The sequence below is a fragment of the Phodopus roborovskii genome, unplaced genomic scaffold (assembly GCF_943737965.1).
Source record: "Phodopus roborovskii unplaced genomic scaffold, PHOROB, whole genome shotgun sequence".
NCBI lineage: Eukaryota > Metazoa > Chordata > Mammalia > Rodentia > Cricetidae > Phodopus > Phodopus roborovskii.
In genome coordinates, this window is record NW_026126567.1 from 20,710,071 (window position 1) to 20,734,304 (window position 24,234).

Below are 24,234 nucleotides of genomic sequence, written 5' to 3' on the forward strand. Positions count from 1 at the left end.
GAATTCTGGATTTCAGATTTTTGGATTAGAGATGTCTAATTAATAAAGTCTATCTATATATACTCTAGTCCCCAAACATTCCAAACCTAAAACTTTTTACAAGGGACAGTAATGCATCCACAGCTGTCCTCACTGACCAAAGGCTTTGAGAAAACATCCACTTATTTATTCTCTTTAATGTGTAATAGGGATAGGTCTTATATGCTGGACTTCATAGAAGGATGGTTTTTATAAGGCATTATATGGTTTTGCTGTTTTCTGGAATGGAGTATATTATTGATGTATAAATCCACACAATTAAAATATACATTGTTAAGGGATGAGTTGTATTGTCCTCAAAATTCGTTTATTAAAGTCCTAATACCAGTACTTCAGCAGAGTTTCACTATAATTACAGGGAGACTCTTTGATGAGGTAATTAAGTAAAAATGAGGTCACCCGGGTGGGATATTGTGATGTAACTTCAGAAGTCATCAGAACAGATTCCAAGGCAGGATACAGTAAGATGGCATCTATAAGCCACCGAGAGAACACAGAAGAAACCATTTATGCCACATCTTGATTGTGGGCTTTTAGCCTCCAGGCTCACGAGAAAACACATTATGTTGTTTAGTCTGTGGTGTTTTGATATGGCAGCTGCAGCAAACAATAAGTATGTCTACACGTGTCTGAAATTCCTAAGTGGGGGAAGGCTTATGGAGAACACATTTTACTCCTTTAAAAGTGTGAATTTCTGTTGATGTTTCTTCAAAAGGAGTTTACTGAGAGCAAAGGCAATAGTAAATAAGAGTCCAGCAACCTAACCTCAAGCAAACAGACAAAAATAAGAAGTATAATTCAGTCTTGATGCATTGATATTAGATTTACAATTTGACATTGGATATGTCCAAATTTCTCTAGCTTTTCACACTCCATATTAATCTGTACAACTCAGCAAAGAGAATTAGGTGATTGACATACTATAAAATCATACACGGTAATGAAAATACTCTCAGAGGCCAAAGCCAGCCACACCGCAGGGTCACAGAGAACAAAACAGCTCACACATGGATTCCGATGCAACTGCACCTCACCTTTTAGAAACTACCACTTGCTGGATTTTTGTAACAAAGGACAGTCACAATTGTCTGAAGAAGATTGTTAAAACACTGCTATACATTTTTAGTTACATACCAATGGTATTATTTCCTTGTGTCAAATAAAGAATTGCAAAAGACTGAATGCAGAAACAGATGTTGAGAATCCAGACACCTTAAATTCATCAATAAAGGCTTTACAATATTGTAGAACAATAATACTATTGACATTTTTGACTTGAAAAATATATTTTAATAAAACTATGCTATAGACACAAGCTTGCAACAAAACTCATTCTTGCTTATTAAATTGTATATATATGTGCTAAGGCAATTTCTCAGCTTTAATTTCTAACATAGTAAATTCTGGGAGTGATCAAACGCATGGACTCTTTGTGGCCATGGCGTCGTGTGATTCTGATGCCAGCCTCACAAGGCAGGGGCTACGCTGAAAGACTCTTTCTGTGGACAGCACACATCAATAACCTCATAATCTCAGCATCTGGAAGGTGGAGGCAGGGGGATTACTCACCTAGCTACAGCTAGTTGGAAGAAGTGTGGGCTGCAGAGCCCCTCTCTTAACTGCCCCATCTGCCCCTCCCCCAACAGCAGCAGTGGCAGAGGTAGAGGTGGAGCTCAGTGGGAGGAAGAGCTGTCACCTGCCATGCTCCAGGCCCTGGCCTAACCCTCAGAACTGCTAACAAAACAAGGCCCAATTCATTTTTAAAATATGTATCTTATTTATTAATTTTTACAACCCATCTGCTGTTTCCCCTCCTTCCTCTCCTTCCAGCCCAACCCCATCGCCCCTCTGCACGCCCCAACCATTCCTCCATTCAGAAGACTCTAATTCTTCAAACTTCTTGTCATGAACTAAATTCATCTTCATATGCTGGAACCCGTTCCCAATATTTGAGGACACTATCACTGTAAACACTTTTTTTTCACATTTATTCATTTTGTGTACGGGGAGGGGCACATGAGCCAAAGAGTCCGTGTGGGGCTCAGAGGGAGGACACAGGGATCTGGGTCCCACCTCCACCATGTGGGATCTGGGGACTGAACTGGGTGGTCAGGGCATTTACCCACTGAAGCATTCATGCCAGTGTGCTACAGACAGTCTTAAAAGAGGAACCTGAGACAGGCCACTAAGGGTAGGCTAGGGGTTAACTTTGAAAAAGTTCTAACCAGGCAAGTGGCCCAAGCTAGACATGGCAAAGGCCTCCTGAGAACAAGCGCGGTTGTCTCCATGGTTCCCTAGTCCAGTGGGGCTGTAGGTGACACTTGCTTTTGCTCCTGAAGGTTCATTAGGATGGCAAGCAACCACACTGTATCACTGGCTCTGCCATTTTCACCAGGGCCACAGCAGCTGCTTCCTCCCTGGTTCTTTGTGTTCTTCTGATAACCTCCCCACAGTTCACAGTAAGTTGGGCCAGCAGAATGACAGATGGGGACTTCAGACCAACCACTAACCCCTAAGGGGACAGCCTGTGGCCTCAGGGACCCCTGCAGTTCTCACGGCCACTGCTTTGCTTAGGAAGACTTGGCTGTGACAGCTCCAATGACAGACCCTTAAATGATCCTGCCTATAGCTACTTCAGATGGCCTTACGAGCAACCTCTGACCTCCTCACAGCAGGTCTACCTGGAGCGCTACCCCCATTCACAACAGCTCTGTGTGTGTATCTGGTGACATAGCAGCATGCTTTCACTGTCTCCAGGGTCTCTGTCCTGTGCTCTGCTCCAGTTTTATTATCTGTCTGTGCTCTTCATCAAGGGAAAGCAGGGTGAGCAGGCTTTACAAAGAACCAACTCCCATGGCTGCCAGCCACAGAAACAACCAGAAGCAGTAGCCCAAGACTCCAGGCAGTAATGGGACAGAGTGCAGAGTTAAGACCACAGAGGAGAGCCCAGGCCTAGGCAACTAGAGGAGTTCTGGGACTATCTGTCATCTAGCGGTTTCCTCCCTTGTTACAACATTCCATCCTGGTGGTAGGCTCTTTAAGATAGAAGGTGAACAGCTCAAAATAGCTTCAGGAAGTTCTGGAAATTGACCAGAATTACTAGGGCCCTCCCTCCCAAGAGTAAATAATAGAGGTGACTGAGGGGCGCTCTAAGACAAGAAAGAAACCGCTCAGACCAGCCAATCCGCAAGGAAGACTGAGTGCAGATTAGCTGCCTCAGAGAGACAGAACAGTCCAGCTGCTTGGAAGAGGTTTAGACCAACTGAGGCACCTGGGAAGGAAACTCTCCAACCGGCTGAGCTACCTGGAGGCTGCCCAGTGTCCTCCAGGATCCTGGATCTTGTCAACTGTCACTTACACTGGGGTGGGCTTTGGTGATGCAGCTGTTTAGAGTCATTTCTGCTCCTGTGAATAACCCTTCACTCATATCCCTGTAAGTAACCCCAATAAAACTCAATGGCTCACCAAGTTGGACTTTGGTCTGTTGTGGGCTCCCTCTCTGGGGTGACTTGGGTAAACTCTGTGTGTTGCGCCTACCCAGGAAAAGCCTGTCACAGAACACCACCAAGGGCTTGCAATAGTAAGTAAGAGTTGAGGGTCCCGATTACCAAAGCTTGGAGTTACTGACACAAAAGGAGTTACATGTAGTTTGTGTTCATGATTTCCATCGGAACAGAGCAGCGAGGTCACTCCAGTACTGTAAGCGTCCTATAATAAGAACTATAACACCTGTGAAGGAATAGAGACCCCGTCTTTCCCTCGAGGTATTCCAGAAGAGTCAGTGAGCCCACAGGGTGATGCTCCACTGGAACAGCAGGAGGGACTACACCAGGAATCAACTCTGCAAGCACCTAACTTTGGACTTCCAGCTCCTAGAACTCAGAGGAAACCAACCTGCTTAGCTTAACCTGCTGCAGCAGGCTCAAAGAACCAACATTTGAAAGGCAACCTGAGATAAGTTCTGAAAACACTGGTGAGTTGGGACTGCAATCACAGTTCTTATTTGCTATTAAAATGGGGGAGGGGACAAGGCCAAGTTTAAAACGTGGCTTTCACTGAGCCAGTGAGAAGGTTCCTACCTGCAGCCCATGTGGAAGGGAACCGGCTCCCACCAGCCAGTCCCTGACTGCCTCACGGGTGTCCCACTCATACGATAATAAATAGCATAAAACATTTTTGTTTCTATTTGAGATGTAAAATCGATGGACACTAAAAGCCTATGGAAAAGTGAGAACACAAAGGGAAAGGATGAAGAGAGCCTTTGATTTGGGGGAGACCAGGAGTGTTTGTGCGCTCAGTGCTAGCCAGAGAAGATGGCAAGTCCACTAACTTCCTGAATGAAAGTCAGAATCACAAAACCAACATCAAATTTATAATAAAAACTAGGTAGACAAATACTGCTGTGTCACTTTTAACTACCTAAATCTTATCAATAATACAGGGAAGTGAAGAACTACTGCTAATTATTAGTAGTGAGAAACCACTTCCATACACTGAAAAAAATAAACTGTTTCTGATATGCTGGTAACTACAGTTAATGGGGCAAATATAGTTACCAACTGGAAGCCATCCACAAGCGCCAGCTGTGTAGTCATGGCCTTTGGTCACCAAGCTGTAGCTAAGGTGGATGAAGACCCTGCTTCTATCACTGACTTCTGAGTTCCACAGACCCAAGGGTGCCCTTAAGGAGGCAGGTCTTCGTGGAGTATCCTTCGAATCTAAAACATCTAACAAGACGCTTCATTTCTAAGGCTGTAAATTCTAGAGATAACATTCCAAATTAATTTCATTTTACACAAGTTTGCATGGAGAGAAAAATACCTAATTCTACTTGAGCTGACTTTTCTCTTGGTTTATCTTCCACATGAAAATAATTACACAGTCTGTTTGGAAAAGTATAATCAACCCTCAGGCATGCAATATCACTTTATCTTATGAGAATTTCTCCCATGTTCCAGTTCCTTCCCTCCGTATTACATGTGGCGAAAGGAGCAATAATTTTTATAGCCAAATATCACTTCGTAAGCTACCAGGGGGTTTTCAATATTTACCATAGAAGTCATGCATGAAATTTAAACATTACAAAAGATGACTTACCAGTCGACACTCCTGAAATAGGCACGTTTTCAGAAAGTTCTGCAAGAGCACCATTTCCTAAAATCAAACATAATAAATAAACTAATTTCCAAGGTAAAACTCATAGAAAATTTTCACATTCTTAAGAGAAGACTGTACAAAATGACTTTCAATTATCAGAAACTAAATTTTTTATAATAATGCCCCCCAAAAAGAGTGAGGCAAAACAGTTTGGGAATTACAATACGGTGCACTATAGAGATCTCACAGCTACAGAGAGCTGATCAACACCAGAAGGAGCGATCAGCTACCGGTCAGCAGAAACTGGAGTGTGACTGTAGAGAAGATGGTGACTTAGAGTCACCCTGTTGAGAGTCCATCAGCCACTGTCACCCTGCGAGTTCTACAAGCGCTCTGCTTTAACAAAGGCCTCTCATTGTCTTGTGTATCTTTCAACCTTTTCTTGTTTTAATGGTTGTAAGAGAAGGGACAATTATCTCTCATTCTGGAAGCCACTGATTTGTACACCTCCTGCCACAGAAGCACACAAGCGACTTGCCAGATGCCACTGAGACTTGGGAAAAGCACTAAGGTGTCTGCTCCCTTGAATTACAGCAAATGGAGTCCCCTTAGGTATTCATGTTGTGAAAGACACTTTTATTCTTATTATTCATTATTCTCTGTCAAATATCACTGTCCCAACACTGTTGCTTGTCCCCAGGGCCCTGTACTTGCAGGGCAAACACTCAACCTCTAAGCTACATCCTCAGTTCTACCTTGAAGCTAGCTGAGTAAAAGGAAGGGAAAGCCAAATTCTTTCATGTTGACTGTGGAGAAAACGCAACATTGTAACTAACAACTTTCCTTTTTGAGTATTACACTACAGTTCCATGTTTGGGGACCATTGCCTAACATCCTCACCTCACTAAAAGGTGCTAGAAGAGAGTATTTGTCAGCCATGTTTCTTTTTTCTTTTCAGTTCCTAGACCAGAAGAGCAAATGCTCAAACCAGTGACAATGAATAAATGAGCGGTGTCACAATTCCTAGGACAGAACGATGTCATAGCACAGAACACTGAACAGTTATTCATTTTTAATCCAAGTGGGTAAAGTACAGAATTACTACTGCAGAATAAACAACCCTAACAAAACCACACTCAGCAGACTACAGCGACATTGCCGCTATATTCCCCTCAGTTAGAAACAATACGCAGCAGTGAAAGCAGGTATGTAAGGCATCAAACACAAGCAAACACGGCTGCGCTTATTTCAATCACTGTGTGTTAATAGCACACAAGTACCATTTAGTTTTGCCCAGTGATGTAAATCATACATATGAGAGTGAGAGCCATCAGAAAGATCCCCTCCACTTCTTTACTATTCACAGCTTACTCATTTTAAAGGCGGAAGAAGCAAAACAAGGAACAAATTCAATAGCAACTACTGCAGATTGTCAAAGGGCACAGTGTCTACTGCTCAGTGTCTACTTCCCACAGAGTTGCCTGAGTGTGTGTGTAAGCTGAGCACAGGGTAAATGTGTGTGTGTGTGTGTGTGTGTGTGTGTGTAAGTTGAGCACAGAGTAGCCCTTGTGCGTGTGAAAGGTGGAGTGGCACTGTGGTTTGTTTGCCCTAGGCTTTCCATACAATGCACATGAACACATACAGCCGTGCTCTGCTATCCTCAGAGGGGTAAATGAAACTATGGATTTTAACAGTAGACATATGTTATGTTATATGTTAAATCCTTTTCCAGAACAGGCTGAAGGAATGAAAATGGTATACTATGGATTCTAGACTAGATGGCCAAACATGTAACACCAGTCCCACTACCTGGTATGCAGGTTAGTATGTTACATACATACATACGTATGTACGTCTATATAAACTCTGATAGGTCTAGGGGTATGTAAATCTGTAAACTCCAGGAACAGGGGTTAGACAGGTGTATTCTGCATATTTAAACAAAGACTGAATCTGATATGTATATGTATATATGTGTGTGTGTTGTGTGTGTGTATGCACAGACTGCTTTAAAATGTTATTCATATATATATATATATGAGAAAGTGAATAAATACTGCTCATGCCTTATCATTCTAGGTGAAAAGAAATGTGACACTGCTCAGTGTTGAGAAAACACTAGAATTTCAGAAAAGCACCAGTGCTCTTAGAAACTGACAGCACCCTCGAATACAAGACCAGGTACTGCTTCTTTTCCATATACTCACTCTTTCTTGAACATGGTCCTCTCCAGAAGTCAAAAAAGTAACAATCTCTGTTAAAATCGAACATTTTCTTGTTATTACCTTGGACGTTTCTGACTCAAATCAGCTGAACTGGATAATTTAATCTAGGTGTACTGCCATCAAAAATATTTTAACAAATACAACACCTAGACTTCCATGTTATCAGTAACAACCCAAAGAAGACAGTTCTGGCCCCTCCAACTTCAAGAAAAGAACACCACAGATACGAATGTGCACACATGCTGCCTTCTTTTACGGCGGCAGCGGCACATATGTGGTCTCTACAGAGTTTCACAGAACGTTATCCTTACTGATAGCAAATACTGGAAAAAGAAAACAGTGTAATGAACATTACTTTTGTACCTATACATTAGCAGCCGGCTAATTACAACACCAGCCAACAGAGTGGGGACACCTAAAAGGTTTCAATAAAATAATAAATTATTTCTTTTGACAGATTTTTGTTTCCAACACCATTAATTCAATACTATGAGGGGTTAATGGCCCTCGTTTCACTAAATAAATATTAAGAAGGGTTAATGGTTCCCACTGCATCAACTAAACACTAAGAGTTAACAGATCCACATTGTACACTTCCGCAGTTCTGACAACCAACCAGGAGTGAGGTTGTGTGAGGTTCAACTGCAGTGTGGTTATGGCATGAGTTCCAGTACGGACTCCTGGGGATCCCACCCAGCTCTGGGGCATTTAGACACTGACATCGATTGGACTATTTCTGGAAAGCCTGAGTGTGTTACCTTGTATAAAGTGGTGGGATCATAAATAACGCTTATACTTAGTCTTTCCATCTGGTGGTTTCTTTTTATTCTCTTTTCATTCAGTAGCTAAAGATCTAGAAGAAGAACCACACTGAAGGGTTGGCAGATGTGTGCCAGTTAACTCCTAAATAAATGCCTTGCAAGCATCCATTCAGCGAGTCCTTAACCCTTAACAGTCATCCTACACAGGAAGAAACCAAAGCTGCTTATGGTCTAGTAACTTGTTTTCAAATCAAGTAACTGGATGAGCAGAAACTAAAACACCGGTTATTAGTCTCTAAGACATTTATACTTGTTATTTTAAGGAAGAATTCAGATTCTGTAACAATTCCCATGGCATAAAGAACTGTGCATTTCTATCGTAAAAACAAAGGATGCAGACATATATGCATTTCCTGTTTATAAAAATAGTCTTAGCTCTTGGAGGCAGCTACCCAATCTATATAGCAAAATCAGCCTTAATGACTGACAGTAACAGTAGCATGCTCGGCATCCCACAATTCCTTTTCCGCTATATATAGAGCAGTGAATTATCAGACTTAAACACACACACACACACACACACACACACACACACATATGCACTCTCAAACACACATACATACTCACACCTCACATACACATACATACACAAACACACATACATGCACACACCCCCATACACGAACACCCACACTCACATAATACACACCACACACACTCACATACATACATACACTCACACAAACACACACACATACATAAAGACGCACACATACATAATACACACACACTCATACATATACAGACACACACACACCATATAGTACACTCTCATACACTCACACACACACACAAAAACTCATACATACATACACTCACTCCCATACGCACACTCACATACATACACACTCACATAAACACACACATACATACAGACACACACACATACATACAGACACACACACATATGTACATAGACACTCAGATTCATACACACACACACATAGACACATACACACCACATACATACACTCACACACATACAAACACACCCAATCCCATACATACACACTCACACACATCATATACACACTCTTATACACAAACACACACTCACATACATACATACATACACACACACAAACACACTCACACATACACACACTCAATCCCATAATATACATTCACACATATACACACACTCACACACAAACACACACTCACATACATATAAACACTCATTCCTACACACACACATACACACATATACATACACACACTCACATACATACAGACACACACATAAACACACTCACATACACTCACATACATTCACACATATACATACACACACTCACATACACACATACATATATGCACTCACATACATACAGACACACTCACACACACTCACATACATACACGCACTCACACACACATACACACCACACACATACACACACATACATACATATACAAACATACACACATACACACCACACACACAGACACACACAGAGCAATATATAGCTTGCCTTTTACTATATTTAAAGGAAAAGTTAAAAATCTTAGAATCTTAGCCAGGCTGGCCAAGTTCTCCAGACTGGTTCTATCTAATGGATTGTAAAATTTCATCTCTGATTTACATCCACATTCTATTGTTCATTTGCAATAATAATGGATTTGCTTTAGAAACACATTAGAGGTCTTGCTGTCTTTGCACCTTTAGATCTGATTCTTTGTGCTGGGTGAAGCCACTTGGCAGTGGGCTTCTATAATGTTTACTGCACTGCTAAAAATGTATCACATTTGTGTTCGCTGTGTAGTATTTATAATTCTCCACTAGGTCCTCTTGGGAGGGGAGGAGTTGGGGGGAAGAGCTGTGGGCAGCAATGGAATGAAGCTGGATTCTGCTAGTTTTCAACCCTGGGGACTATCACAGAACATGACATAATTGGGGATATTTACTCTCTCTCTGCTCAAATAAAGAGTACTTGACATGTAAATAAGAGTTGTGCCAAGTCCTGGCTCTCAAGAGCTGGCCATCTCTTGAGAAAATTACCCAAAACTACATGAAATAAAAGCAAAGAATCCAAGTGTCCTACTCAAGGAGGGAATGTCAGGGCCTTTCTGCCAAAAGTAAGACTTGGGGACGATGTATCCACTAGATTCCCATATGAGCCAATTCAATTGGAACACCACAGGCACTGAGAATTGCAGAAATGTCAACTTATATCTGTAGATTATGTAATTGCACATCTATTTAAAAAAGGCAGGACAGTAAACAAAAACAACTATGGGAAAAACTGGTGAAGGATTGGGATTTGAAATGAACACACACACACACACACACACGCACCAAATAGACCAAGTCATTATCTAATAAAATTACAACTTTTTAAATTGCTGCAGGAGTATAAAACTGCACAGCCATTTTAGGAAAGTTTCTTTTCATGATGAATATACACTAGCAAACACACACCTATGTGAGGGAAAATGGAAACATCAAACAAGCAACCAAACCTAGAAAAGCCAGTGAAGTTCTAGAAGGAAATGTAACAAGCACTTAGAACTGTGTTATCAAACAGCAGCCAGCGCTGAGTCCTCCCGTAGGCCCTAAAGCTCTGCCTTTGCAGTGTATTTGTCTGCTTCAAGTCTGAATAGGACAGGAATCACTGCAGGGACATCTGTCAACCTGACCTGTCTGTCACCTGCTCCAGGCTGTAGGCACAGGGCCTGCAGTCACCCTGGGCCCTCAGGGTGGCCCAGTGGGTGGAGCAGGAGCAGTCACCTCACAGAAACCTGACTGCTCCCTTTGAGCCATGACTTCCTTAGACTACCGTGTACAACCAGACCCCACCTTGCTTGGGTAGACAGCTAATCGGATCTCATCAAGATGTGGTCTGGGCCTTCTTGCCCTTGTCCTAATTCCTCCTCCACTGAAAACTAGAGCTCATGTCAGTACCCAAAGTACAGGGGTCACCAGACCCTCTTCCTCTTCTCAGTGCACCAACCGCGTTTCCTCCCTCCTTTTCACCATTACGCTTCCTTTCAGTTGGGCTACTGGCCTGGGGAGCCCAGCCTTGCCTGATGGGGCACCAGAGAAAGACTTTAACCATAACGTCCCAGCTAAAGAAACACCTCGCAAGAGTGACAGAAAACAGCCTAGTAGTGCCTACAGTGGGTAGTGAGGGCAACTGACTTGTAAGCACCATGAAAGAACAGTTTGAGATGGCGAATGGAGTGTTACATGTGCATTTATGTTAGGCAAAGTTCACTCACTAAAACGTATCCTCGAAACGAGCACATTTTACTGCATGCAAATTTTATCTCAATAAAGTTAATTTAAAAAAAGAGAAGCAGACTGGACTCCAGACAAGACTCCATTGAGAGGTCTAGCTTCCTTGTTCTAATCCTGCTGGTCACACGTTGCTGACTTACAAAGCAACTGTAGCAGCTCCAGATACCACACCCACCCTTAGGAAGACAGAATGCCAGTCCCACAGTTCTGTTTACAGCTGTTGCAGCCAAATGACCAGCTTTTCATGAGAAAATGAATGGAATGAAGGTCCCAGGCTGAGGGGTGAGGTGTTAATTTTTCTAAGGCACACCAGGGCATTATTAAGAAGAGGAAAGGGACAACTGGATGGCTGGCAAAGGGCAAGCTACGGCTGCAGCATTTTCCTTTCAGACAGAATCTGATCCCTTACATTACCTGAGGAGTTACGTAGTTGAAGTTTATTTTCAATTTGAATTTCCTCTTTTCCTTTATACAGCAGATGAGCTGTACCTTCACTTACCAACATTTTTTGAGAAATGACTTGGTCTACATCAGTTAATGCAGCAGTGACATGGTTGGGGAGCATGCTAGTGAGAAGTGACTTTAAAAGTATGGCCAGCCTTCTGCATCCTTAAGTGACACGATGGACCTGAGCATCAGCCATGAAAATCAGAAAGAAAAGAGGCTTGGGGACACTGCTTGCCTCCCAGCCGATGAACATGCCCCCAAAGGAAAGTGAATCTGAGCAAGCCTTTTCTTAAAAGAGCTGTGACATGGGACTTCCTACAAAGGTGAACGCACAGCACAGAGACACCATCTAACTTGGCAACCATTTGGTGCAAGTGGAGGACACTGGTCATTTGAAATGAGGGCATTGTACTTCAACAAACAAGTTCATTTCATTTAACTGCAATTGACTCAACTTTAGATTGAAAATAGCTCCTGTGGCCATGTAGCCTTGGTTCTAAATCCAATTCCAATTTATAGGAAAGGCAGAGGACAGGGAACACCTTTAATTGCATTACCGGGATATACTTGGCAAACTTCAGTGCAAAAAATGTAAAAATAGCTTCTTTAAAACATATTTGGTTGCTCACAAAAACCATTATAAAGGCGGTGGTTGAACTTACAAAAAGAAACACAAAAGTTTAAATGAATGTAAATTTGAACCTAGCTGGATTCTTTAGTAAAACTAAGGGAGTTTTATTTAAAACTAACAATAAATTGAATGCATTTATAGTCATTAAAAATGAAAGCACATTATCCTTTAGTGGTGCATTCTAAAATATTAAAATCAGGATAGACATCACCTCATGATAAAAGGATGGAAAGGGATATTTCAAGCAAATGAATCCAAGAAGCAAGCTGGCGTGACCATTTTATTAATATCTGACAAAACAGACTTCAAACCAAACTAATCAGAAACGTTTAGGGAAGGACATTACAGACACATCAAAGAAAAAAAATCTACCCAGGGGACACAGAAATTCTTGACAATGCACTAAACACAAGGGCACCCAAGGTTGTAAAAGAAACACTACTACAACTTAAATCACATACTGACCCTCACATGCTAATAGTAGGAACTTCAATACCCTACTCTCAACAATAGACAGGTAGGTCATCCAGACAAAAACTTAAAGAGACAAATGCTGGAGTTAACCCATATCATAAACCCAACAGATCTAATAGGCATTTACAGAACATTTAACCCAAACACAAAAGGATAAACCTTCTTCTTAGCACCTCATGGCACTTTCTCCAAAATTGACCACATACTCAGACACAACCTAAGTCTCAACAGACACAAGAAAATGGAAATAACTCCCTGCATTGGATCAGACCACCGAGGATTGAAGTTGGACACCAACAACAGGAGAAACAACAGAAAGTTCACACACTCATGGAAACTGAACCACTTACTACTGAATGAAAAATGAGTCAACACAGAAATTAATAAAAAAAAAAAAAAAACTAAGGACTTTCTAAAGTGAAATGAAAATGAATACATAACATATTCAAATTTATGTGACATGTCGGGCAGTCGTGACACATACCTTTAATCCTAACACTCAGAAGGTAGAGGCAGGTGGATCTCTGTGAGTTCCAGGCTAGCCTCATCTACACAGTGAATTTCAGGACAGGCAGGGTTACATAGAGAAATCCTGTCTCAAAAACACAAATAAAACAAAATAAACTTATGAGACACAATGAAGTGGGTTCTAAGAGGCAAGGTTGTAGCATTAAGTGCCTACATAAAAACACTGGAGAGATTTCATAGTAGTAAAATAACAGCACACCTGAAAGCTCTAGAACAAAAAGAAAAAAAAAAAAAATCACATCCAAAAGGAGTAGGTGGCAAGAAATAATCAAACTCAGGGATAAAAATCAATAAAATAGAAGCAAACAAAATACAAAGTCAATTACATCACATGTTTCTTTTGAAAAAAAAAATAAGGCTGACAAATTTTAATTCAAATTAACTAAAAGGTAGTGAGAAAAGATCCAAATTAATAAAATCAGAAATGAAAAGGGAGGCCTAACAACAGACACCAAGGAAACCCAGAGAATTTTAAGGACACACTTTAAAAACCTGTACTCTACCAAATTGGAAAATCTAAAAGAAATGAATAATTTTCTCAATAGGTACCACAAATAAGCAATCAAAACAGACCTATAACTCCTAGTGAAATAGAAGCAGTCATTAAAAGTCCACCCCCCCAAAAAAAAACCCAGAGTCAGATGGTTTTAGTGCAGAATCATACCAAATTTTCAAAGAAAAGTTAAAGTCAATACTCCTCAAACTGGTCTACAAAATAGAAGGAATATTGCCCAATTCATTTTACAAGGCCACAGTTACCCTGATACCCAAATGACATAAAGACCAAATGAAGAAAATTATAGACCAATTTTCCTGATGAATATAGATGCAAAAATACTAAAAAACAAATACTTGCAAACTGAATCCAAGAACACATAAAAAAGATCATTTACCAGAGATGGAGAGATGGTTCAACATACATAAATTGATACATGTAGTTTATATATATGTATATAAATGTAGTTTATAAACAAACTGAAAGACAAAACCATATGATCATCTCAGTAGATGCAGAAAGGCCTTTGACAAAATCTAACTCCTGTCATGATACTTTTACTCTCTCTCCTAGAGGGATTCGGAATATACCAGACATGCTTAAACATAATAAAGGCAATTTACAACAAGCCTTTAGTCAACATCCACTTAAATGGAGAAAACTCAAAGTAATTCTGCTAAAATCATGGAAAGATAACATTGGTTGCCTTGTCTCTCCACACCTACTCAATATAGTACTTTAAGTCTTACCTAGAACAATAATAACGGAAAAAAGTCAAGGGGATACAAATCGGGAAGAAGTCAAAGTGCCTTTATTTGGAGATGATATGATACTGTACACAAGTGACCTTAAAAATTCCACTGGGAAACTCACAGCTGATAAATGCTTTCAGCAAAGTAAGTAGATACAAAATCAACAACACTCAAATGACAGACTGAGGGAAAAAAACAGGGAAACAACACCTTTCACAATAGCCTCAAATGATATAAAGTATCTTGGAGTAACTCTAACCAAGCAAGTGAAAGACTTGTATGATAAAAACTTGAAGGCACTGAGGAAAGAAACTGAAGAAGATATCAGAAGATGGAACAACCTCCCATGCTCATGGATTGGTAGGATTAACATAGTAAAAATGGCCATCCTACTAAAAGCAATCCACAGATTCACTGTAATCCCTATCAAAATTCTTCACAAATCTTGAAAGGATTTCAGCTTCATAAGGAAACACACACACACACACACACACACACACACACACACACACACACACACACACACAGGACAGCTCAAACAATTCTGAATTAGAAAAGAACTACTGGAGTTCTCACCATCCCTGATATCAAATTATACTACAGAGCTCCCAAGAGGCAAAGCAGGGAGATCTCTGGGAGTTCAAGGCTAGCCTGGTTTCAGGGCTGCCAGGGCTACACAGAGAAACTCTGTTTTGAAAAACCAACCAACCAGCCAATCAACCAACCAAACAAAACACAGCATGGCATTGCCAATAAAACAGACATGTTGATCAATGTTGTAATTTTTAAAAAGCGGCTGAAGAAAGACACCATGTAACAGAGTTCAAGCAGAGGGGTTTTTTAATAAGGGGGAAAGGGAAAGCCGGAGACCAGCTTCTGGGGACAGGAGCAGAAGGAAAAAGGAAAGAGAGGCAGAGGGAGGGGGAGGGGGAGAGGGAGAGGGAGAGAAAGACACAGGACAGACAGAGAGGGAAAGAGAGAGACGGGAGGTGGGCAGAGCCCCTTTAAAAGGGAACACATTGAATAGACAAGGCACAGGTGGAGCTCTTAGTGGCTGCAGCTGAGGGTGTATCCTGTTAAACTCCAAAGGCAGGCCAGTACAGATGCCTAAATACTAACAATGAATGGAATCGAATTGAAAAGCCAGACATAAACCCGCACATCTATGGATGCCTGAGTTTTGATTAAAATAAAAAAGAAGCCAGAAATATACACTGGAAAAAGACAGCATCTTCAACAAATGTTGCTGCATGTAGAAGACCCAAACAGACCCATACTTTGCTGTGTAAAAATCAAGGCCCTATAGATCAAAGACCTCAACATAAAACCGGATACACTGAACCTGACAAAAGATAATTTCAGGGATGAATACTCAAACTCTGGTCCTAGAATCCTCAATTCTGACATACTGTTGCCTGGTCTGTCTGTCTGTCTGTCTGTCTATCTATCTATCTATCTATCTATCTATCTATCTATCTATCTATCCAAAGAGAAAGGGCAAATACACACTTATCTTTGCACTACCAATGAGTCTTTTATACTTAAACCTCTATGCAGTCTGTTAGAAGAAACAGCTTGACAGTGAAACACTCTTTTTTGCCTGTGTTACACAGGACAGGACAGGATATGTGAAGAGTAGCCATATCATTTCTCAGAACCACCCAATGCTTGCTTTCTGCTAAATGAAGTCCTATGATCTGAGCTTTGCTCTGGGCATCCTTTTAGGAGAAAGAAGCAGCAGAGAGCTCTCCCTTCACATGTGCACAGAGAGGAGGCATGCATGAGATGGCACAGGGCTTCGGTCTCACATCACTGTGAACTCCAGTATCCACAACTGTAGAAAAACCAACGTCTGCTGTTAAGTGCCAGTTGGAGGCATTTTGGTGTGGTCCTTCAAACACACTAATACATACACTTTTCCCAAATATAATTTGACCTGTTTATGAATTCTTTGAAAATGTGTAAGGAATTCAGTGCAATGAAGAAGGGTTTCGTAGTATCAAAACAAACAAAAACAAAAGACAGCACCACCATTACCAAAACCAAAATGGCTATGGGATGTTGCATACCAAAAAAAGGAGTTAACATTAGATTTTCCTATTTCACACAATTACTAGAATTCTATTATTTTATTTCTACAGCCTTGTAATTTAAGTCATCCATGACAGATTTTTATGAACTGACCAGAATCTATATGTCACCAAAACTAATACTAATAGTTATCTGTAATATGAGATTTATGTAAAAGATACTGAAGATACCCTATACTACTACTTTAATAAGATTTTGTTTGAAACATCTTAAAGATAAGCATCTGGGGAGGACCTGAGTTCAATTCCCAGCACAAATGCTGGTGGCTCAGAACTGCTTTCAAGTCTAGCTCCCGGGGGGCCCAATGCTTCTGGTCACCATGGACACCTGCACTAACATGCATGCCTGTGCGTGTGTGTGTGCGCACACACACACACACACACACACACACACACACACACACACACTCATTCACAGTTAAAAATAAAGGAGATCTCCATGATGACTCTGAACTATTCAGTATAAAGGCTAAGCAACAGAACCTGTCAGGATCCGAAGAATGAATCACACCCCAGAGAGAACACACAGACGCTTCATGACTTTTGCTGCTAAGCATCTCGGTGTCTGTTCATGGAGACAGAAATAATTTTCATTCTAAAATTGGCTTGAACCACCAGGATAAGAACCCATAATAAATAAGAAAAGGAATTTAAGATGATACAAGTCCAAAGACTCCCTCCTACCTGTCATTCCTATGATTTACAAACATTAAGATATTAGGGGAGTCAGAATTCCAAGAAAGTCTCATAAATCTGTTTATACTACTTTCATTAACAGCTTTATTAGAACACATTTCATGTATCATACAATCATGTGTACAGTCAGTGATTTTTTTTTTTGTACATTCAAGAAGTTCACAGCTAAGTCCACGTTCTAAGGTCTGAATATTTTCATCATTCCCTGAAAGAAGTTTGCATTTCCCCATCTGTCCTATACTGAGCCCCTAACAACACACATATGTTTTCTGATTCTGTAGACTGGGTATTCTAGTCAAACACATGAAAACTGTATGTTCACTCTCCACTCCCTTTTATATTCTGTTACTGGACATAGATATCTTGCTTATCTGTTTATCAGCTGCACAATGGTGCAGCCTCCCCTTTTTGTGAGGGCGTGTTCACAACTCTCCAATGCATACACAGAGAATACAATGGGGGGGGGGTGTATGCTAACCTAATGTTCTGAGCTATGACTAAACTATCTTCCAAGTGGCTGTAGCAGTTTACATTCCCATCATGCAAGGATGAAGGGTCGGTATCTTTACATCTTTGCTGGTCCTTGTGGTCATCACCTTTGAGAGCGTGTGTGTGCTGCATGTACAGGACTGTGTGAGCGTGTGTGCCCATAGCCATATGTATGGGAGACGTGGTGTCTCCCTCTATCTTCTGCTTTGCTGCACTAAGTTGGGTTTCCCCACTGAAGTGGAGGATTACCATTTTAGCTGGGTAGGTCAGAGCTCTCAGTATCTGCCTGCTTCTACCCCTCAAAGCTGGGTGACTGACAAGCACAGCTTTGCCTGGCTTTTTATGTGGGTGGTGGGAACTTAAACTTAGGCCCTTAGGCTTGCAAAACAAGTGCTCTTATCCCCTGAGCCCAATCCCTCATCTGCCTTTTCAAAGTCATCCTATTGGGTGTAAAGTGGTATCCTCTAACTTGGCTTCAAATTGTTCTAGTGAATAATCCTCCTCCCCTCCCTATCATCCTCCCCTCCCCCCTCTCCCCTAGCACCCTCCTCTCCACTCCCCTCCTCTCTCTCCCACCTTCTCCCCTTAAGTTTGGGGGCAGTTCTGGGAAGGGCTTTTATAAACCTATTTTACCAATCACTACTGAGACTGAAGTGCAGAGGAAAGGGTCAGTTACTTCTTAGAAATCAGCTGTGTTAACAGAATTTATCTGAAAAAGCTTCATGGCTTCAAGAGGACTATTGGTATGCTCTGACAGGTACATACAGTGCTGCAGCCTATACTAAACCAAGACAACATTTTCACAACTCCAAAGGGCTGTCTGGTTGTCCTCTGTAGCCAGTCCCCACTCCATATCCCTCAAGTTCAACAGCCACTGAGCATCATCATTTACCCTGCATTATACACTGTGCTGAACTTGCCATTTACTATTAAATCTGCCTCCTGAAGGTGTAAGAATGTCATTAGCTCCAAATTACAGATGAGGAAAATGAGCGGGAGAAGTTAGTCATCCAAGATCTTTCAGTTAGTAACTGGTAGGGCCAGATGAAACCCTCGTCTATTTAATTTCAACATTAAAAAGATTGCTAAAATAAGCAATTTGCCTTTGTTAAAAATCTTCTAATGTCTGTCTACACATAGCTCTATATGTATATCTGTTGAGCATTTGTGGCTGACCTCTTCTAAAATAAAATGTTTAGGTGGCCAAACCCCACTTTCTTGTATTGCTAATCTGACAGGGATCAAAGGCCTCTTTATTGATTTGCTATTGCCTTCCTGGTTTTTGTGAGTATTTCAATGTGTGACTTCCAGGGTACTGTACATCCGTTTTGTTCCCTTCCCCATCATAAACAAATCAAACACGAAGAAATATATGCACTTATAGTGAGGTGTTAGCAGTTCAACCATCCCTCCATAAGCACCCTCAAGGTAAGGTAGACACGTTGTCTTTATTCACAATACATTTCCATGTTTGTCTTGTTAAAGCACATTTTACTCTCCCAATTGGCTTGTTGAATACATGAACTTGAATGTTATCTTTCTAAAGATAAAATCCTGTAGCTATGAAGTTCTAAGCTTTTCTTTAAGATATCCAGTGATACCTCCTTTTATAGATGTGCCACTAAACAAAAACTACTTAGACATGAGGATCAACAATAGTTGAGTCGCAGGTGGCTACAGCCTTCTTTTGTTTGCTGATATCACTAATAGCATTTGGCATTTATACTCAACTAATGAAAGCAACTAGAAAAGTACCAGCTTTGTAATAATTATAAATGATTTATTATAATGTATCAATATACAAAAAAACCTACCTTTAAAAGATTAAAAAAAAATTTAAAAATCAGTGCTTTGAAGTATACGTTTTAACATTTAAAAAAACCTACCAAATTGTTAAAATCATAAATATCACTTATATATTTAATTTTTTCCTGACTTTAACTTAGTGTTTTATTTCACATCACATATGTGGTATTTTTCTGACCTTTATTATACATGAAAGGTGAGAAATGGTCTGTGTCAACTTCTAGCCAGACCCATGACCACAAAGCATAAAATAGTAAGTGGTAAGTATTTGTTGTGTAATTTTCTTCTGAGATAGAAACATTCCATCCTGTAGGAAGCTCCTTAAGCAGGGAAGTGAATAACTCAGAACAGCTTAAGGAAGTCCCTTAAACTGACCAGATTCACTAGGCCCTCTTTAACAAACCAAAGCTGCAAAGATACTCAGATTTTGAAAGGGAAACTGACAGTTACTGGTGGCAGGTTCTCAAACGTGCTCACCCATCCTTTACCCCAGGTCTTCTCAGGCAAGTCTTATCCCTGGTTGTGGATTAGTTATTGCTTGCTGCTTTTAGCCAGTTTTGCAGTGGGAATCACAAACCAAACAGCAGGATTTGTAAGCTGTGATGTTTGGGCAGGAAAGGAGTGTAAATAACTTTTAAAGTTGCTGACAAAGCAAGTTTGGAGAAAGTATTAGCTGAGCAAAAAAAATAAATAAATAAATAAATAAATAAATAAATAAACCCATTACAGGACTCAACTCTGCACTGAGACAATGGGAAAGGTTCCTGGATCAAGATTCATCCTATCAAAAGCTCAAGGTGTAAAAACACACATTCTTTGAAAGAATGTCTGAAAATAGCTTTGAGGGCATCTTGTTGGAAAAGTACCACACAGGAGAAATTCTCTGTTGTGGAATATTTGCTTGATTATATAAAGATGTATTACATTTGTTTATGCCGCAGAATATTTGTTTAACTATGTAAGATGTTTTGCCTGTCAATTTCATGCCATCTTGTTTCAATTCTGGTTATTTCCTGAGCTATTGGAGTCTTTCTCAGAAAGTCCTTGCTTATGTTTACACTTTGAGTATTTCCTCTACATTCCCTTCAGTTGTTTCAAAGCAGATCTTTCATGAATGTCTTGGGTCCAGTTTGAATTGATCTTTGTATAGGGTGAGGGCTAAGAATCCAGTTTCAGTCAGCATACGGATAATCAGTTTTCCAGAATCACTTTTCATAGAGGCTATTTTCCCCCATGTGTGTTCTGTCAAGAACCAGATGATTGTTGGTGCATGTGGATTCTGGGTCTTCTAGTCTACTCCAATAATCTCCATGTCTGGGCTAGAGCCAGCACCACACTGTTGATGGCTTTCCCCTAAAGACTCTTTCTTGCTGTCATACCACTGTGCCTTAATATCACCTATGCCAAAGACTGGAGTTCTCTGCGCCCCTTGACCCTTCCTCTTACAGCTCTCAGGAACGGCATGACTATCTCCATCATGTCCAAACAGAAACCCCTAAGTCACTCCATATTCTTTTACCATCTCTCCTTCCCCCATGCAGTATATGCTCGGTCCTCTTGGCTCTTCACACCCTTATTTCTAATCCTCCTGATGTTTCTTTATTTTGTATCCCTAATACGTTTCCCCCATCTTTTTGCATTGACTGAAAGGTCCCCGGGGATAAAAACACAGAACAGTGCCTGGCTCATGTTAGACAGTAGATGAGTGTAGGAAGAGATGAATCAGCCTTTACACCGGCTTCCTACTTTTGATCTCACAACTCTCTGATCCCTGGCACTGTTCTCATCCCCTCATTCTCTGAACTACTACAAGACATTTCTGTTTAAAGGCATATCTCATGTTAATCTTTAACAAATGTTTCAACTTCTTTATTCATAAGAACGTATAAGGCCCACATGATTCGGCTTGTCCCTATCTTTTAACCTTTATCATTAGCCTCCCTTTCCTGCTTTACCTTATACACCTGCATTCATCTGTCTTATACACCTGATGTCCCTCTGTCTGCAGCAGTCTACTGGACGGCCATCAGTGAGTGAGTTAAGACCCATCGCCCAGCTCAGGAAACATGTCCGTGTGTTTAGGAAAGGGGATGGTCTTTCCGTTTCTATACTCCATCAGATTAGTACTGACTTCTGAACATACACCACAGCCCTTATCATCTCTGGGGGTGAACAATCAACTGCCATAATTTGTGTAATTAATTCAGCTAATTCAATTCAACCAAACCCGGAGTACCTTAGGCATGCTTCTGCCAGCCTGTTGTGGCCTGGAGAACCTATGGTTTCTGACAGTGAGATTTGCGAATGCTTACTGATTCAATGGCTCAAACTACCAGATTTACAAATAAGGCATAAATACCCTCGGTGTAAGTAAAATTTGGTTTTATGTTACAGTGAAGAGGGTAAGCGATGACAAGGAAAGGAATGGGAGGAAGACAAGTATTCCTCACAGACAAATGTGTGAAAGCCAGGAGGGAGAGAACTCAGATTAACTGTCACCCTGATTGCAGGCGCCACCAGAGACCACTGTTTGGCAGTGGCTTTGGAGTGTAAACTACTTGATAAAGGATTCTTAAAGTGTGAGAAGCCGCACACTGGAAGGAAAGGCTCTGTCTTTGCATTAGTGTTAATGGCCACTGGGGTGGAGAGGGTAGGAAAGCACATGTTGCTATCATTTTCAATCTCCAGCGACTTCTGGGCTTACCCTCAGCTTACAGACTACACTCTTAATAATATTATTTATGTATCATATTATTTAATGATTAGTCCCTTTCCCTTCTCAGTGAACAGCTAGCTTCCTATTTACCTCTAAAAAGTTTATCTCACAACTTACCCATGTCATAAGATTGAAACCTTTATCATGTATGGGTCAGCAAGATGGCTCGGTGGATAGAGGTACATGCAGGCAGGCCTGAAACCTGCATCCAATCCCAGGGTTCCACAAGGTGGCAGGAGAGTACCAACTCCAGAGAGCCTGCCTCTCATCTCCACCAGAGTGCTGTGGCCTGTGTATGCCTGTACTCCCACACATGTGTGTGAGTACACACATACACACACAGTAAGAGCCTATAGGGATGCCACATGGGAATTTACCCTTTGTTATGTAACCTCTGAAAATGATTCCATGTAAATGTACCTATGCCTATTATGTATGTGTGCTTCCCTACACATGTATCTGTGCAGGTTGTACAGGTGTTATGTGTGTGTGTGTGTATGCATGTATGCATGCCTGTGTGTGCACACACATGTGGAAGCCAGAGGATCTCTTGTATCATTAGGTGCTGCCCACCTTTTTACTTCTCTCTCTCAAGGGGGCGGCAGTGCACCAAGAATGTCAAGCTGGCGTGCCCTAGAGACCCATCCATGTCTTCCCCTCCTAGGGCTTGGGCCACAAGTGTGCACTGCCACACCTGGCTTTTTTGTTACATGGGTTCTAGCAATCAAACTTGGGTACAAGGCGGACACTTTACCAACTGAGCTGATTTCAATGTACTTATTACAGTAAATATCTGAAGTAGGTATTGTCTCCAGTATACACAAACAAAGAAATTAAATGTTAGGGGCAGTAGCAACTTGTTCACAGTAACACAGCCTGAAAATATAACATCCAAGCTTAGGTGTATCTTATTATGAAAATCATGCATTTAATTGTCTCATGATACCTCCTAAGATATAAATGTGTCTTATTGCAGCTAATAGTTTTGTCATTTGCACAACACTTTCCCATTATGTGTCTTTTACTCCAAGGCCATCTCAGGAATAACTGACATGCCCTATCTAAAGTCCAGGAGGTTCCAGTGCAGCAATTAAGCTGACACATCCCTCTCCCGTTTCCTGGGGGAATGAAATGCTGGCTCTTGAGGATGGGGGCTCACCCTGGACAGACGCTTCAGGGGAGCAAGGGACAACTACTATGCTATGCTCACACTGACAACAAAGCCAAGGGATGAAGGAATTTCCAAAGGTCACACTGGTGCCAGTAGCTGCCCAAAGCAAGCTACCTGAGGACCTGCCACACTTAGGGACGTGTGTAAGCCCTGTAGGCCTAAGGCTCTTGCATTTGGCTACTGCTTTCCTTACCTTCACCACTGTGTTCTTGTGAGGTGTGTTAAAAGTCAGTGCTAAGCATCTTTCCCCCATGTCTCGCACAGCACAGCTCTACTTATCTATAATGTTATTAACAAAGATCTTAAGGAGTCTTGATATCGTTTACTATAAGTAGGCCATAATCAGATTTGCCTGATAATCTCGGCTCTCTTTATTCTGTGGGCTCACATACAGCCTTCTCCAAAGACTCGATGGTTCACATGGTTACTCTGTTCCAGCCGCTGAACTTGGACTGATCTGTCTCATGTCCATAGGACTGATTGGTTATAGGAAGGAGACCAGCTGCTCAGGGGCC

At 41.1% G+C, this 24,234-nt stretch overlaps 1 protein-coding gene across 2 annotated transcripts in view; it reads right to left on the bottom strand.

Annotated features, from left to right (window-relative positions):
* The window catches only part of Lrp12 (LDL receptor related protein 12), a 65,607-nt gene that overhangs the window by 24,150 nt on the left and 17,223 nt on the right, over positions 1 to 24,234 (bottom strand). The window contains exon 2 of one of the 2 annotated variants that reach the window (XM_051202761.1): positions 5,137 to 5,193. The exons of the other annotated variant lie outside the window; for it this stretch is intronic. Within the exon in view, the coding sequence (XP_051058718.1) occupies positions 5,137 to 5,193 (57 nt within the window). The remainder of the gene's footprint in view (positions 1 to 5,136; positions 5,194 to 24,234) is intronic. 2 annotated transcript variants of the gene reach the window in all.